The following is an 18,784-nucleotide window of genomic DNA, read 5'->3' as shown; positions in this document are numbered from 1 at the left end:
ATGCTTATATCTCCAAGAATGCATAAGGCATTTTATTGAATGAAAACAAATATCCTTCTCTCTCACTTTCCCATCCCTGGATTCTTTAAAAGAGTGCCTTATCTGAGTGTGGTAATACAGTAATCCCAGAACTCAGGAGGCTAAAGCAGAAGAATTTCAAGTTCAAGACCAACTTAAGCTGCATAGCAAGACTGTCTCAAAACAACAAAACAAAACAAAAAATTAAGAGTGTCTTATCTTGGGAGGAAACTCCATTGAAACAACAGAGGCATCTTATTGTATCTAGGTTAGCCATGAGAGGCTGAATGAATATATTATGCTTTTAATTCAGTTAGATCTGTTATAACTGGTTAGTTTTAAAAAATGTGTTTTTAACTCTTGAAAGTAAGACAAATATATTTGAGGAATAAACTATTTGAATTACTTTGGAAAGAAGAAAAAAGTTTTAATATCAATAAACTAATCAAATATGTAACTTTTCATTTTATGCAAAGAATTTGATATTCTCACCTACCTTTTTTCTGGAAAATGCTGGAAAAATCATAAGTGGTGAACAACATAAAGTGGGAATTTTTCATGTTTTTAGAGGTCATATAGAGAATCCTTTACTAATAGAATATAAAATAAGTTATGTGCAAGAAATGAGTAATGATCTTTTGTTTGAAATAGTGCAAAATTTCGTATAAGAAAAATAAATGTAGGCAGAGCATACTTTTAAGTTTTTAATTGAGTAAAATATGTAATAGCAACTGAACAGAAGTCCAATGTTCATGTATTCAACTAGTGTAAGGACTTTTAACATAGATAGGAAATATTACCACAAGGTGATTATAATATGCATGTATATATGCATATCTTTTGTTTAATGCCATCAACGACCACTAGGAACATACCAGTGGTCAACTATATTAGTTTGTTTTTTGTTGCAGAGGCTGGGTAATTTGTTTAAATAAAAAATAAATGAGGTTTATTTAGCTCACAATTGGGAGGTTCAAGAGCATGGCACCAGCTCCTGCTCAACTTTGGTGAGGGCCTCATAGCCTTTGCATCACAGTGAATCCATGTGAGAGTGATCATATGGTGAGATAGAGAGCCAGAGAAATTCAGAGATCCAACCTGCTCTTCTTTTCTAATAACCCATTCTCAAGGGAATGTGCTCTGAGATACCAGCATTGTTCTTTTACAAGGGGAATACCCCCAGTGATGCACTAAGCCTCACCTCTTAAGGATCCCACCACTTCTCAATATTGCTGTACCAAGCACCCAGCTTTCAACATATGAACTCTTAGAAGACAAACCTTAGCTCATCAAAGTTAAATTTACTTTACTTGTCTCAAGGAAGGACACATCCCAGAAGGGTCTTGAGAGTAATTTGGGGGAATTAGGAGAGGCTTCCTATAGGTTTTAGGCTTGTATTAAATGTTACTGGAGAAATAGACTAGGCCTGTAGGTGGATCCTGAGTTTGAGGCCAGCCTGGGCTACAGAGAGAGAGAGAGAGAGAGGTATCAGTCTAATAGTTCAGAAATCCTTGTGCAGGAGTTAAGAGGAATGAAGGAAGCCAGGCTGGTGATACCATTATTTAAGATATAAGTCACTCCAAGAAAAGATTATCAATCACCTTTATAGCTATTACATGCCCAGGCATAGAAACATTGTTTTGTGTGGCCTGCTTTGTACATGTTCTATTGGAATTAGTCATTATCAGCAAGGCAGACTTGTATTTCCTCAATATTTAACATAGTACTAATTCTAGATTAATTTTATTTTTAATTTGTCCCAAACCTCATACTTTGAATTGGTGCATATTGACTGATTAGTTAAGTTTCATAAGGATTGTTCCATTGCAGGGTTGGTTCATGTGTATGTTGATAAGAATAGGCCACATTTGATATACACTTTATGAGAAAATTATATGTAACTTAAAGTGAATATAAAGCTTAAAACTAATAAAACTAAATATGTATGAAATGTAGAAGCATATGTTTTAATATTACTGACATGGATATTCTTACAATGATTAGAACTCATTAGGTCACTAGTTAGAATATTAAGAATTATCAAATATATATGGAAACTCAGTATGAGTACATATTTCTTTGGAGTGAAGCTTGCTTTCTATTGAGGAAGTAGGTATTTTCCTGGTGAGGCTCTATCCTTATAAATAAGCTTCTTTTTGGTATAGAATAGATCTGCTTGGTTATTCTGATTATCTTCTTCAAAATATTTTTCACCTTTTCTTAGAAATCATTTAAAACCTTCTACTTTTTCTTCTACTCTACTAATGTTGTATATCAGTTTCTTTAGCTTTCTACTTCTGTGATTATAGTGTTCCAGAGACCCAGCAAATTTTTTAGGACAATAAGATAAAATGCCAGTTCCCTTTTCATGTAAATAAATGCTATTTTATTATAGAGAAAGTTAGTGGGGCGTGGAAAAGCCTATTTTATCAGATTTTTTAAGTATAGTTCTTTTAATCAAAGTTCTTTCACAGTAGTAGTGGAAAGGAAGTCTAGCTCCCTGGTGACTCATAGGGAGAAATAAGAAACAATTGTTAGTAAATCAAATGCTTTAAAATTTGAATCCCATTCTTATCATCATCATTATTATCTGTTAGGTGTTTTCTGTGAGGCAAGCACTATTGGGTGTTTTATTTATATCATACCTGACCCTCAGAGCAATTCCATAAAGTATTATCTTTCTGTTTTTAAAAATGAGAAACATGAAACTCTGAGGAAGGTTAAATGACTTGGTCAAACTCACGTAGGCATAGAGAGATAATAGCAGAGCAGATTCATTTTAAATGTCTGACCCTAAAAGTAATGCTGTTTGTTGGAACTCACCAGTGATTCCCAAGTCAGGCCCAGGCTGTGCCCCTCCAAAGGATATGGGGTAAAGGATTTCATGCAGTTTCCATGGTCATGTACACATACCACCTTCACCTTTATGATAAAGGGTGAAGTTAAGGAGAAAAAATGTTAAGCTGCCCTTATGAGTGGTGAGGTGGCAAGATGTTAAAGGGAAGTGAACAAAGCACATTTTGAATGCTCGTGAATCAAATCAAATTCCTAACATTTGCTCATTAAGGGAACTAATCACCTAAGGCAAAGATCAGTTTATCTTCATGGTCTGCTGGATCCAGGGACTTTGGCTGAATCATCCCTGTGACTGTGATTGTTTCTGTAACCTCCCTCTCTTTCTGCCTCTTTCTCTCTGCTGTCTTGCCTTTACTCCTGTTTCCTTTTCTTCCTGCTCTTTCTGGTTCTTTTCCTTCCCCTTCTCTGATCCTCTGTCCTATCCTTTACCACCAAAAGATTCCTGTGCCTCCATTTTCCATCTGCATGACTTCTGTGTTTTTAGGCTTTTCACATTTTGAGGAACATGACCATTGACAGTTCTGGGCACAACTCTATGGCTGTCTCCCAGGTGTGTACTGAAAAATCTCAAGGGAGAATTCTGAGCCAAATATCTATATTTGGATCAGTCACTGGTCTGCAGGTAGAATGTGTTGGTTGATTGGCCAGGGGTGGAACCAGGGGGCTGAGATTGGGAACTCTACCAGAGTCACAAGATCTGAGAAGAGGAGGAATAATTCTCTAAAACAAAGGTGAGTGACAATACTAGACATTTGTAATAGACATTTGGGCAGATAAAACTAACATGTCTATTTAGCTTCTGTTTGGATTTACATTTGTCCCTGATTTGTTTCCACCCTAGTACTGATAGCTAAAAGCATAATATTTTTTCTATAAAAAATGCTTTTACCAAACAATACATTTTAATTCTTTTGCAATCAAAAGGCAGTACTAATATAGTCAGAATTTCAGTAATGTTTAACTTTCAGAATATACAAACATATTTTTATTGAGAAAAAATGTTTTTTATTTCATTGCTAACTTAACCAAAAATTGAGTAGCTACATCTGTTCTTCATGTATTTTTTCAAACAGTTCATTTTCTAAAATAATATCTATGCCAGATAAAATTTGTTTCATAGGCTGTAATCCTAAGTAATGCATTTCATGTGTCTTATTGAAAAAAATTTCCTGTATTTCTAGCAAGTTCTGGGGAATATCTTAGGAAATATCTATTTTCTGTTTAATAGTAGAGCAGTATTTGAGAGCAAGCATTCATTAATGAATACTTGTGGTTAAAATCCTCAATCTTCCATTTATTACCTATAGTAACCACAGTAATCCACCCCACCCCCAAGATGTCTGCACACTTCTCCACAGAACCTGTGAATATGTTACCTTATGGAATAAAAGGAGCTGTGTAGAGATGATTAAATTAAGGATCTTGAGATGAGGAGGTTATCTTGGGCTATCTCAGTAGGCCCAATATAATCATCACAGAGTCTTTTTGAGAATAAAAGAGAGTTAGAGTTAGAGATATAACCATGGAATCTGAGGTCCTAGTGATGTAATGCCATAAGCCAAGATATGCTTTTTTTTTTTTTTTTTGTATCTTTTTTATATTTGAATATTTGGCTTTTAGGGGGGTGGGCGTGGAGGACTTCTAATAGCAGGGCATTGTATTTATCCTCATTCAGTATTCTTTATGTTCATGTAACATTCAACCTTCAGTTGCCTGAGTTTCAGCATTCTGTACCCTAACCTCAGGTTCTGAAAGGCCACATTTTGTTTTTCTTTTCATCTGGATAGCCAGGTGTCACTTCACCGCATTTGCCATTTCTTTTGAGTTAGCAGGAAGAAATGAGGACTCTACCCAGTTCCTTTGGTCCCTTGCCCAGGACTTCAGAGTCACTACAGAGGCTCTGTTTTTCTTTTGGTAGGGTTGTTCGTCTCTGCAAGTTTGAGTAAAAGTGATAGATAGTGTGTTTGACACTTGAAGCATACTTTTAGTCACTTTTTGGCATGCGCATCTGAGTGAGGTAGACTTTTCAAAAACTCGTGCTGCCTCTGTCATCATTGACACCACTGCTCTCTTTCTCTGGATCCTGAAGCATGTTGCAAACATTCATCAGTCCTCAGTATCAGAGAATTCTCATCAGTATTGCATCCATCTTTACAAACCTCACTTTTGTATTATTTCAGTCAGACCTCTGAGTCTTCTCTAGCCTTCGTTGAGTCTTCCTACCTCAAGAACTTTTTGATTGAATTTTCCCCTTCCAAGCCTCATCCCTACCTCTCCTTTTACAACTCTTCCTCCTTTCCTACTCCTTTCTCTTTCTCTTCCCTTCTGTTCTGTCTCCTACTCATCACTCCCCACCTACCATATAAACGTCCAGAAGTCATGGTCTGAATCTCTGAAATTCCTTACACTAAGGAAAGCCCTCCTCACTCTCTCACTCACAGAAAATTTGCTCCTATCATAGTAACAGTTTTACTGCTTACTGATTAGTTTTACTGTTGTCTTCTAGCTCGTGGTAGGTTAGATGTGCACTGTTGAAATACAGTTAGCCACTAGTTACAGCTGGCTATTAAACATGAGAAATGGGCCTAGTCCTCCATGTCGAAGTGATAATATTTTGGATAGAGTGGATTAAATAAAACATACTACTAAGTTTCTGTTTCTTTACCTATTTTTTTTAACATAGCTAATCAGAAGTTTAAAATTACATATATGGCTTACATTATATTTCTACTACATAGCATTTTTTACACATTCAAAATTAAAAGGAAACAGATTCATTAACACAAAGGAAAAGGGACATAAATTATGTATTTAAAATTAATAAGATACACAGCATTCTGGAGCCATTTTGGAGAAGGGCAAATATCCCTGTGCCACTTAGTAGATCCAGAGAGAATTGCTACATTAGTGTATAGTCTGATGGAAGTTTTATAATTGGCCCTGGAATGTCAAGAAAAGCTATATTATGTTTGGAATAATCCATTTTGAACACATAGAAGTAGATAATAATATTTCAGAAAGAAATTCTATGGAGAACAGAAAAATCCAAATGCTAAATTAATAGTTATCTTGAAAACTTGTCAATCTGAAGTGATTTAACCCTTGAGTATTCCAAAAGAGTTAATTTTTTATGGCAGCAACTTTTTAGTAAGGATTTTTATATGAGGGTTGTTAATAAATTCATGGAAGGAATATAAGTCCATTAAAGAATAGAAATAAAAAATACTCAAAAATACTTTATATTATTTTATGTGAAATATTATACTTATATTAAAATGGTCATCTCAAAAAATTCATTTTTGGATCAAACCAGTAAACAAAATTGATCTCTTTATTTAAGAGAGTGTTTTGGATGGAGTACCTGTAGTCTCAGAGCTGTGAGGATATATGCACAAAGCATATTGTGATTTATAGGAACCACACTGTTATCTTTGAAAAGAAAATTGCTTCCCTGCAGTTCCTGCTTTTTATCAGGATACTTTGCCCTTTTGAATGCTTCAACCTACTGAAGCACTAAAGTTTTGTAAGGTACCTCTACTTCTTATGACAAACATATAGTCCTAAGGAATTGCTAGTTAGTGTGGAAGTACCATACTTTTTGAATGATGGAAGAACTCTTGCTTCATTGTGATTATTGTGTTGATTGCATTTTTTCTTTGTATGTTTTGTGCTTGACTTACAAAGTCTTGGAAATATATTCATTCTCTGTCTCTCTCTCTCTCTCTCTCTTTCTCTCCCCCCCCTTCCTCCCCCTCCCTCCTTCCCTTCCCTCTCTTTTTCTTACTTCCCCCCAAAAGCATAACTAAATCTATTGCTCAGAGTTAAGGTAATTGACTTTGGTGAAATCTGGTTAAAGGTATTGTCATAGACATAATCTTTCTTATTTAAGACTTCATTTTTACACCATTCATTTATTAATTCTCCTTTGAACTACATCATTCATTTAACAAATATATATTCACTATGTACAGTATGCCAAACACAATATGACTGTTCAGTCCCTAAGCCCTAAATCAGTAGGAGAAAAGCAATGGAATTAGAGCTAGCATACCACAGATGGCACCAAACCCACACACCATCTCTTGCACATTTAACTTACTGCAGGGCACAGCTGTGCTAATGTAAGTCTGTCACCTGTATTAGTATCAGCAGGCAGGTTTGTTGAGGAAAAAATCATTGAGAACCATTTTTAGGAGGTAGCAGAGCTATTATGCTGTGTGTTCTTAAAGCATTGAATTTACCTTTGGTCAGGGAGGGCAGTGTATATCTATCTGTATATGTAAATAGAAGATTTAGATCAGAGAAATAATTTTTGGATCATGGACTACTTTTATTAGTTAACAAAAACATCTTTAGACCCACTCTCTAGGAGAAAACACTTTACACATTTGAACATAAACTAAAATTTTTGCTTATAGTTTTTACAGAATTCCATGAAGTTACCAGAGGTTCCAGACTTCTGCCTTAACTTTTTATGGTGATAAATATAATTTGAGCAGGCTCAGCAAGAAAGTAGCTTGATACTCAAATTTTATACATGATTAATACCCAGAATAGCCAAGATCACTTGCCTAAAATTTTAACACCATCAAGTGATTTGATGAAGGAAGTCATATGTAAGCTTGGCCAGACATTTTAATATGCGGAGATAGATTGGAAGTTTGATAATTGTCAGCATGAGCAAAGTAGTTCAGCAAAATGCACAGAGTATTTGGGGAAAATGAGTGATGCTGAGTTTATGGTATGTATTAGGAAGATGAGGAAGAATGGGATACATTGTTTAATAAATTGTGAAAATCAAATTATATAAAATCAGCATGTTGATCAATATTGGTGGTACTGATGTTTGAACTCAGGATTTCGTGCTTGCTAAGCAAGTGTTCTACCACGTGTATTGCCTCACCAGTCCTTTTTTTGCTTTATTTTTCAGGTAGGGTCTCAGGTTTTTACCTGTGGCGAGTCTCAGACTCATGATCCTTCTGCCTATGGCCTTCCACACATAGATAGCTGGGATGACAGCACGTACCACCCATAACTTATTGATTAAGATGGGCTCTCACTAACTTTTTGCCTACCCTGGCCTTGAACCACAGACTTCCCCATTTCCACCTCCCAAGTAGCTGGGATCACATGTATGAGCTACCATGCCTTCCCTGTTTGTCCTGACAATATTCATGGAAGACTCCAGAGTTAAAACAATAGTTCAAGTATTCCTACATCCTGTGTTTCCATATAATAGAATGTTAATCTGTCTGAATATTGTTTTGGTGGAAGACCTGGTTTTAATTTTTGAGATTAAATTTTTTTTTCCTGGTGTTGTAGCAAAATTCCTTCCATAATCACATAGCTAGTTCTGAATTTTAAAATCTGTTAGTAAAAACACAATGAAATTTGTCACCTAAATTAATAACTTATTCCCCCAGTAAGCTGTGGCTTTAGCTACAAAATCAGTTAATTTCTTGTATTTGTTGGTACCTTGATGAAAAAGGTATCTATATCAGAATGATCACCTCATGATACTGCTTAGTACTTAGCAACACAGGAGTCCCTACATTAACTTGGCTTTTGAGATTCTTGACTAAAGCCTTTACATATTTCTTCCCTTGAGATATCTAGTAAGTGCAGAAATTAAAGCTTGCTGTGGGAAATGAGAAATGCATTGATCATTTGAATAGACCCAAAATGAATTTTCTTCATTGATTTTCCCTTGGCCCAATGGCCCGTGTTTACAAACTGATTTGAAAAGTTCAAATGCTTTACAGTCGTGATAGGAAGTTTTGGCTTGTTGCATTAGTATCTTAACTTTTTGAAGCTTTGTAAAAGTATCTTCTTTCTTTTATTATTTGTTTCTCTTCTTTTTAGCTTACATCACTTCCAAAGTGGTGGTTTCATGCTCACATATTAGTCTAGTTCAGAGTCTGACAGACTAGTGGATAATACTCGGTTAAACCTTTTAGCCCATTTAACAGCTTTGGCACCACTGTCATTAACTGTAAATGAGTATGTTGTAAATAGCCTTTTAGAGCTATTCTGAAATTGGGGGTGAGCTGATATGGAGAAAGGTGGCTTTTAAATTACATTCCCTGCATTTCGTGTACAGCAAGATGTTACTGATAGGTGTGTATTAAGTGTGGTGTGAAAGTTGAGAAAGGAAGGTCAGAATTTCTTAGTCCCTTCCTTATTGCCTTAAGAATTTGTGATTCCATGTTCATAATCTTTTTGTGTTAGTCCATCTCAAAAAAAACCAAAAGACTCCTTTTTACAAAACCAAGTCTAGTTTGATCCTGTTAGTTGAAGCTGCAAAAGCCCCTTACAATGTTGAAATTGAGATAAGTCAATAATCATGACTTCTATTTTATTTCTGTAAGTTTTTAAAAAATTTTTATTGAAGAGGTAATTTTGCCCATACAAGTAAGCGAAAAATAAGTTATTTCTAACTACCTCAGAAATACAAAGAGGATTACTGTTTTTAACCTTGATTCTGATAACATACCTTTATTAAACATTAATTTGTACATCTGTGTGGGCGTGCTTATCGTTACATATATTGTTAATTATTTGATAATAGTGATGATTTACACTTCAGAAAGTAAACTTTGTGGCTTGCTTATTTTATCCCACTTTTTTCTAACCAAACAATAAGTTTTAAGCCATTTATTTTCTCCATTTCTAGCTGCTATTATCTTGACTGTAATTGCCTAGTTTCCTTTCTAGCTGATCTATTGCTACTCTTTATCTGGATGTTATTAAAGAATATAAATGCTCCATGGAGATCAAAGTCTCAGCCAGAATATTTTTGGTTTCTCAGCTAAAATGAAATAGATCTGGTGGCTTGGCTATTAAGTAAGTAGCTCAAATTTGTCGTCAGAGTATATGAGGGCTCTAAATTCATTATGTTAGTCGTTTCTGTAAGCTAGCATTTGAAAAATGGCTTCGGCTGTTTATGGATTGTGGTCCTTGGGCACCAGATAGTGGATGTTGGAATGTATTGCAGAAAAGCTGATTAAAGTACTAGGATCTCTAACAGTACGCGTAGAAAGTCATTTGTAATGCCTGTGTCTGGCTCTGTTGGATGTAGTTATATATTTCCTTTTGAAAGCTTTGGCTTATTATCAGCTTATCCAGGAAGGAATAATATTTCTGCAAAAATGTGCCTTTTGGTGAAAATATCAATAAGCTATACACAATGAGAAGTTTATGTAGGGAGACTGATTTGAACTTTGAAGATCCCAGATAGTTTGTGGTTGCATTACCTAGCTTATTGGAGTCATGTTTCACTATGACTTAAATTTCAGTAGTAGCCACTTCTAGTTCACAGTATTAGTGTTTTTTAACTGTATATTAAGTAACGTATACTTATTGTCAGATCCCAATCCCTTCCTTCCCTCAGGCTGCCTTCCCAACAAATGTTTATTGGAGTTTGGCAATACATTATGTAATCACAAAACTTGCAGATATTTAAATATGCTTTACAAGCCCCTTGTAAAATACTTCAATATTTTCTCATTGCTTTCAGAACAGAGTTCATACTTCTTAGCGTAGAGGAATTTTGACTATCCTTTCATTTATTCTCTGCCTCATCCTTACTCACTTCCCAGCAGATGTCCTTTGCTTCAGATTTATAGAGCTACCATTTCCCTTCTCATTTATTTCTTGGGGGTTGCTTCCTTCTCCCCCATGCTTATTCACCCAAAGGCTACTCAAAACTGCTCTATTTTCTCCTCTTCCAAGAAGGATTACTTAATACACAACTACCCTGCCCCTTATTAATCCCTTTTAAAATAGCCAGTAAACTCCTGATAGCATCTCAGAAGATTTTTTTTCATAATCTGTAGTAATCATTTGTTCACTTGTCTGTCTCCTTTAATAGAATAATACTCCTTGAGGTCAGAGATGATAGGGTCTTGTTTTCAAATCTGGTATATAGGACTTTCAAGTGAGTGAATGACTTACAGATATATTCCCTAATTTGATTTACTTAGCTCTTGACTCTTCCGGCATTTGAGAGTAAGGATTATGCCATTTTCCTCACCAGGGACTTTTTAAATTGACTCTCTAACTTCCATGTTCCTGCCAAAAATATTTAACTTCCATATTGCTACCTAAAATACTTAATAAAAGTAAGCCTAGCTTTGAGCTTTATTGGCTAGAGGATATAATAATATTACTTTTACACTGTTAATTATTAAAGAATCTGGAGTACAATTTGTTTGAAATTGGAGAGACCAATTCTATGGTAATGAAAGTGTGCATTCTAACTTACTGATGAGTATTGCCGCACCTGTGGCTTTTTTGGTATACAAAAGTCCCTGAAAAGAGAATAGATATTAAACAGCTCCTTATCTGTGTATAGTCTCTACTTTTTTAGCTAATCTTAAACCAAGAGGCAAGACAAAGTTAAAGGGGAAGAATATTTGCTAATAATGAATTACGGCATTTGAACATGTGCTTAGTGGTCCTGAAGTATCTTCATAGTATTTGTATCAATACGATGCATTTTATAGCAAAATAAAAACAAAATTTAAAGTAGTTCATACTTAAAAGTAAGATTTAAAAAAAAATAACCCAAGGTTATTTCTTATTAGAATTATAACCTTTTCATTTAATTTCTTATGTCTATCCTGAATTTTTTTCAATGTTTTGTTAAAACACTTTATGTAATTATTTGATAAAGCAAACTGAGTCAGTGTATGAGAGCTGAATCATAGTCCTGGCTGTTCTTTTTATTTATTGAATGAACATACACTGTATTATTAAGATTCATTGTCCTTCAATTGAGCTTGCTTGCAAAAGAAACTTGTTAGATCTTTGAGTACTCTAAAAGTAGGCTATGGAAGATTTTTAATTATATTTGTGTTTTTAGTCTGAGACATTTTGAGAATCCATTGTGAAAAAATAAAAGGGGAAAATTACCCACATCACGATAACTGGATATGTTCATTCTCGGAAACTCCAAACTCCTTTAAAAAACTATGTTTAAGAATTATTGTTTGTAAAATTCGGTATTGAAGTTGTATAATGTATAAAGGATAAAGCACATTCAAATATTATTGCCGTATAAAAATGTATTCCCTGTTTTGGTTTTGGAGCACTGTCTGCAAGAGGTTCATAGCATTTGGTACGTAGTTCACGTATTCCTTGTCTACAGACCTTTCTTGTCGAGGCACAGGCTTCGTGGTTCTCATATTTGCATTTTCTACTGCTATAAAAGCTCAGTGGTGGTAATTAATAAAAAAAAAACTTTCCATGTCATTACAAGTAGAACTAGTTTTTTGAAGACTAGTAATTTGTACCTTTAAAGAACCACATTATTTTGCTTTTGTCTCAGAATGTATTGTGCTTCACAAGTTTACTGTGACAGCCTGAATAGGAAAGGGGGAGGGGACATTGTCTTCAGCTGGCATGCTGTTATCAGAGGGAATGTGTTTCTGGACACGAGATTTAGCATTCATTGGTTGTCTGAAGAAAGCTATTTCATCTGAGGATTGGACAAGAAGCTGCGTCAATTTGCTGCCCGTCTCCAAGGCACTGGTGATGCTGCCTTCACAAGCTGGCTAACGTCACAGCTCCATCACCCAGCGGGGTGTGGACTCTCTTTTTCTGTTCTTCTCTATTTAATTCTCTATTTGCAGCCTACTGCATTTCTTAATCTGTCTTCTGCCAAATGCTAACAGCATGATATTTTGCAATCATCTAGGTGAATACAAGAAAGACGAACTCCTAGAAGCTGCTAGGTAAGTGATTCCATTCATTTTAAGTGAGTATAATGCGTTGAAGGGATAAAGGGGGAGGGCAGGTAGAGGACTACAAATATTATAACATGTTATTGTCTTGCTTGGGTTTAAGCAGTAGTGGGGATAAGAGCTTATAGTAATATTTGTGTACTTTATTTTATGTGGTTACTGAATATAATGACAAAATCTTTCACTAACATGATGATTGTAAGGTTTATTTTATTTGGAACATTTCTTAAGGTGCCTGCAAACCTTAGTTGCCCAGCCTTTCAGTGATATTCCTGGAGTGTTTAAACGCCTATATCTTCTTTTGCTTGAATGAGGGACATAAATATTAAAATCCTCGTCTTTTTTTGTTGTTGTTTCTTTTCTTGGTTGTGTATAATTTAATTTGTTATCTCTTTAAAGAATTTGTATGTATTTTTTAACTCCAATATTTTAGATCATTATCAGAATAAAGTTTGATTGTAATTAAGAGGTGACTTAATTTGGATTAATAAACAAAAATGCAGACAGCCACATCATCCGTGATATGCCACTACCTGATGACTAGCAGGAGCGAGATTAAGTGAATGAAATATTTTAAGAGCTTCATTGTGACCCATACAAAAGTTAAAGCAAAACCCTTATTATTTTCCACTGTATGAAAAAATCCATAAATATTCTTAAGAAGCTCTATAATTTTATAGGAATTGACTTACTACCTTTTTATAGGAGTGGTAATGAAGAAAAACTGATGGCTTTACTGACTCCTCTAAATGTGAATTGCCATGCAAGTGATGGGCGAAAGGTGAGTTGTTTAAAATGTAATCTCCTTCAGTCATTTCTTCTAGCTTTATAGTGGGTTTTTTTGAAGTAGACATGCATGTATGTGTATACATGCATATACATGCATATATATGGCTATATTTTGCTGGAATCTTTTCACTGTAAAATGAAATGCTGCTCTGTTATTGGCAATTCTGACATATTCACAGAGCCTGGGAAGCATGGATCTTAATTAAGTAAGCCTTTTCTCTTAATTGTCATAGACTGAAAGTTGTTTGTTACATGGAATTGCAGCACTGTCAGTGAGTGAAATTAACAGCATATACTTTCCATTTATGACAATGGAAATTGGAAATATTTATGTTCTATTTACTCATTTTTGTTAGGACATTTTTAATTTCTTATTTGAAGATTTGTTTGCTGGATGTCACTACTTTTCCATTAAAGCTGAGAAAATATTAATAATTTTTTTTCAGATCTGTATAGCAGCTCTGCTTTTTAATTATTATTTTTAATTGTGGTATATTGAAAGAAAATAGATTAAAAGAGGGAGAAATGTTTTGCATTATATATAGGCAATATATAAAATGCCTAGCTAGCACTGTCATTATTTGCTTCGTATTCTTGCTGAATAAATGTAGACCCAAGTGATGCCTATGGTAATTGACTGCCAAATTTTGCAATGATTTACATAATAGATTGAAAAATAAAGCACTCTGCTGTAAAGTAGCAAAGATGTACTCCAGTACTATTACTTACTTTGGGAAGGTGTTTTTAAGTGTTCATTTTTCCTTTAGTTTTGAAGTTGCTTTAGGTATTTTAACACTCATGCGGGTACTTGAGTTCCATATTTTATTTGGATCCTCTCAGCAAATAAAGCAATGTCTATGACTTCTAGAATAGGGCCTTCTCATCTGTGCAGCTCTGGGTTTTAGGTGAATCTTTTAGAGCCTAGCCTACTTCAGTTTTCCATAGACTTTCTAACCGCAGCTTCGTTCTTCCATCCTCATGGTTATACCTGACAGCCCCATTTCTAATGCAAAAAAAATCATAATTATAAAGATCGTGATCACTGGAACCAATGTATTCCTCACTCAAATTCTGTGGCTCCTTTTCTGTATTACTCTGTGATATTTGCCACAGACTTCCTTAACTCGTAGTTATTCATATGTCTTTTTCTTCTGCTATTGTTAGTTATCTTTGTATTTTTCACAGAATCAAGCCTTGGCACTACATGTGCAGCAGCAGCTTATGCTAAGACTCTGTTGTTCCCCAATAAACATTTTATCCTGAATGAGAAAAGTATTGCTATCTTTTGCAATTTAGAAAATTAGTAAGTATGTGGATGGGAGATATTATACTTTCTGTTATTATTATTACTTTGTATTCTATTAATTTATTCTGGGTCATTGAAACATAAAGGAGAATTGATGTTTTAACATGTAGAAAAATTTTAAGAATATACCTCAAATACTACATTGGGAGGATTCCTAATATAGAAATAATGCAGTCATATTCTAAAATATGCTCTTACAGACTATCAGTTTTTCAAATTAAATCAGATAGAAAGAGAAAATTAAACTTAAGCATTTATTAGGCTTTAGTGCTGTGCATGTATCACAGGGAATCATTTGCAATTCTCATCTGTATGCGAAATGCAAACAAAATTTTTGTAATTTAGATTGAACAGTATCCACATTTAGATTTTATCCTCATTTATGACACAAAATAATTCTTGTTAATATGTATCATTTGCAGTAAAGTCTCAAAGTGGTAGATGTTTTCAGTGTTCGTGGAGATTGGGATAAGAGCCCTTAGTCATGGCAGTATCGTTAACTTTCTTGCTGGTAGTATCTAGGAAACACATTCACAAATCAAGCTGCTAGATTACAAGTCTTTGTCTCACATATTTAGTATTTTTTCAGACATTCAAACGTGTTTATCTAGAATTAGGAATTCAAATTTCATATTAATGAGAAGATAAAGGTAGAAGTGAGATAGTTAACTATATGAAGTTTTATTTCTTGACTTTCTTTTTAGAACATGTTGCAGAATCGAATCATTTTTTTAGAGGTTTTCCAGATGACTGTTTTAATGCTTAACTGAGTCCTGTCCTCTTAGTTGTTACTACAGGTCTTGGTTTGTAAATTTAAAAAGCCATAGAAATGTTGATTCAGTAGTGTTTTGGATAAGAAATGCTCTTCATACAGTGCTTTGTAGGTGGAGAATTTGCCTAGAGATGTGTAGGGGTTTGAGACTTTAGCATTTCTTTTTAATGTAGTGTGTCAGATTATACAACAAGAGTGTAATATTAATTAGTCTTGTAATTCAGTATACTGTGACTTGGTGATTATCTAACTAGGCAATATATCAATGATTACTATTTTGATTTCCCACTGACATTTGTTTTTATAACCTGTAGAATTCTGAAAATAGTGAAGTAACAATAAAGTTTTACATACTTTATATTTTAGATTATGCTTTTATTTTTTTCAAAAAACAAAACTACAATAAATTTAGATTAAAGCCAGGAATCACATTGTACCTCTTATAATCCCAGCACTCAGGGAGGCTAAGGCAGGAGGATCAAGAGTTTGAGGCAAATCTGGGCTTCACAGCAAAATGCTGTCTTAAAAAAAAAAATTCCAGCCCACACACATTTATTTATGATTGACTTTTATTTGTGATTCTAGAATTGGGTAACACTTCATTCTATAAAATAGAGAGTATTCTGTTGAGCTGAGCTGAGTTGATCAGAGATGGCTGGCTTTATAAGCAGAGGAGGAAAATAGTCACATTTGGGATTTGGCTGTCATTCTCTTTCTCTCCTGATTGCTCAGAAGGTCAGATAAAGAACTTGGTTTTGGCTTGTTGGCATGGATCTCCAGCATGATTAACTTTTGGTTTGTTGTATTGGTCCTAGTGGATGAGCTCAATCAAAATCATTGCTTCCTATAATTTCATTTAACATTTTATATGTAAACTAGAGCTTGTCTATTCTAGGAATTTCATTTTTTCCCTTAAAATAAAGACAGAACATTTAAAAAATATTTTGTTCTAAAACTTCAGACAATGATATGCATGCTTTAATGATGACTACTTTAGAAATATAAGGGCGTAAATATAATTTATTCTTTCTTCCTTCTCCTATCCATTCTGACTATTACATTCCATATCTCCTAATTGTAGTAAAATGCAACCATGAATGTAGTAAAATAGATTCAAACTTAAATTTCTGTATCTTTAATCTCCCTTGATACAGTATTTTCTATCAATATCAGATGTTTTATTAAAAATTATTCAGATGTTCTATACTTGTTTTGGTTTCTGAATTTAAGATAGTACTATTCTCTTGTTTTATAATATTTTCATAATAAAATATTTGAGTACATCTTAAAATTTATCTTAACCTTCAACCCTCTGGAGAGTTCTTCATGGTCCCTCGTTTTATTTTCCCCTTTCTTTACTTTATCTTCTTCCAAAACAAATGTCCTTAATCTATACCCTCATTATCATAACAAGTAATAAGTGGGGTTATAGATTATATGTAATTCCTAAATGGGGATGATATGTATTTTTACATACAAGGTTGATGCTTCTTAAAATAAATTGTTCAATACAATTTCTAGTATTTCAGGTTTCTTTATTCTTTCACTTTTTCATTTAACTAAAACTCAATATCTACCAAGTATGGGTCATTCTAAATGTCATGGGAAATAAATAAATATATGGTTAATGGTACTTGCTTTACATGGAGGTCATATTAGTGATAGGATGATTAAGACATTAACCAAGACATTAAAGCTAATGTGCTAAAAAAGATGTAATATTCTTTCTGTTGTGATACAGTTATAAAGTATAGAGTGAAGGTAAGGTTTGTTTTGTTTTGTTTTCCCCTGGCCTTTTTATTTTTAAAGCATTAGTATTTAGACATGAGTGGTTTTCTGTAGGAAACTACAAATTTAGATGAGCAGGCAATTGGAAGTGCTTGATTTAATACAGAAAAATTAACTGAAAGCTTGCTGTAAATGTCAGATTTCTACTATGTAAATGTTTCCTTCCATAAATTAACAATGAATAAGAGCCTGGAAACAGAAAAGTAAAGTGTTTAAAAATTACTTTCAAATGGAAATTAAGGAGAAATAAAGTAGAATTCAGTCTTCAAATAATATGAGCCATATGCCTGGTTCAGTTTGTAGCACATAGCAGAACCTCAGTGTCCTTTGGGTTTTATTTTGTTTTGTTTTGGCTGTACTGGGGTTTGAACTCAGGGCCTTATGGTAGTACCACTTGAGCTACTTCATCAGCCCAACAACCTCAGTAAATTAGATCCCTGTTCCTTTGATAAATTTTTTGAAGCTTCTGAACATATTTAGATTGGAACACATACATATTCCAGCATTCTCTATGTCCCTTCTTAAATTTTCCTTATTATCCAAGCTCAGTCCCAGGTAGCATTTAAATAAAATAAGCTATAGGTTACTAGGTAATCTACAGAGTATGTAATTGAATTCTTTCTTTTGGAGCTGGACCTTCCCTTCTCTCCACCCAGCATCACATTTGACAAATAAATTTGTTTAAGTTAGCAGCTTACAAATTCAGAAGTTTTGAGATATATAGCCATTTAAAAATACGCATTCATTAAAAATTGATACTTGGCTGAAATAATGCCATTGTGCTTATTTGAATTCCACAGTGTACCCAGTGAAGCTCAGGGAAAATGCAAGATTGGTGTAATTTTTTGTGTCTGTATTTAAGTTTGGGGTTGATACATTTGTCATATTGTAATGTGAGTGGAATTTCTCATTATTCTTGGCCAACAGTCCCCTCCCTTATGAGCAGGATTTTAACAATCATTACATGTATGTTGTTTCTATGAATACTCCCCATATCTTTATCTAGTCTCCTCCCCACTCTGACTCTCATGTTAGCCTGGAACAGCTTTTATGAATGCAATAAGGTGGAAATTATGCTAGGAACATTCTAAGACAAGCCCCTGAACTGGCCTGACAGCTCCTAGCTTCTTGCTTTTAGAGTGTTTCTTGGAACCTAGCTACCATACCATGAGGCAGCTTAAGTAGACATGTAGTGCAGTCCACATGGGGAACTGAGCCTTGCCAACAGACCCAACCTGAGCTGACAGTCAAGCTTGTAAGTGATTCTAACTGTCCAGGCCTCACAAGCATTATAGCCTCATTTGCATTCCCAGTCCAACTTCCAGGTGACATCACCAATCCTAGCTCCCTATCTCATACCACATAGAGCAAGACTGCCCAGGTAATATACCACTGTTGGGGTGGTTTGCTGTCTGTGAGGAGATAACTGAAATATCTTACTTTAATAAAATAAAATAAAACTCAGGGATTATTATCTAACAAGCAAGAGTGTATCTTTTTTTCAGATAGGTC

General features: G+C 34.4%; 1 protein-coding gene across 1 annotated transcript in view; it reads left to right on the top strand.

Moving 5' to 3' along the window:
- Tnks (tankyrase) overlaps positions 1-18,784 on the top strand; it is a 148,735-nt gene that overhangs the window by 60,128 nt on the left and 69,823 nt on the right. The window contains exons 4-5 of the mRNA XM_020152882.2: positions 12,572-12,608; positions 13,323-13,398. Of these exons, the coding sequence (XP_020008471.1) occupies positions 12,572-12,608; positions 13,323-13,398 (113 nt within the window). The remainder of the gene's footprint in view (positions 1-12,571; positions 12,609-13,322; positions 13,399-18,784) is intronic.

This window comes from Castor canadensis, chromosome 14, assembly GCF_047511655.1.
Source record: "Castor canadensis chromosome 14, mCasCan1.hap1v2, whole genome shotgun sequence".
Taxonomy (NCBI): domain Eukaryota; kingdom Metazoa; phylum Chordata; class Mammalia; order Rodentia; family Castoridae; genus Castor; species Castor canadensis.
The sequence above is the reverse complement of the archived record's forward strand: the minus strand, read 5'-3'. Positions and strand labels throughout refer to the sequence as shown.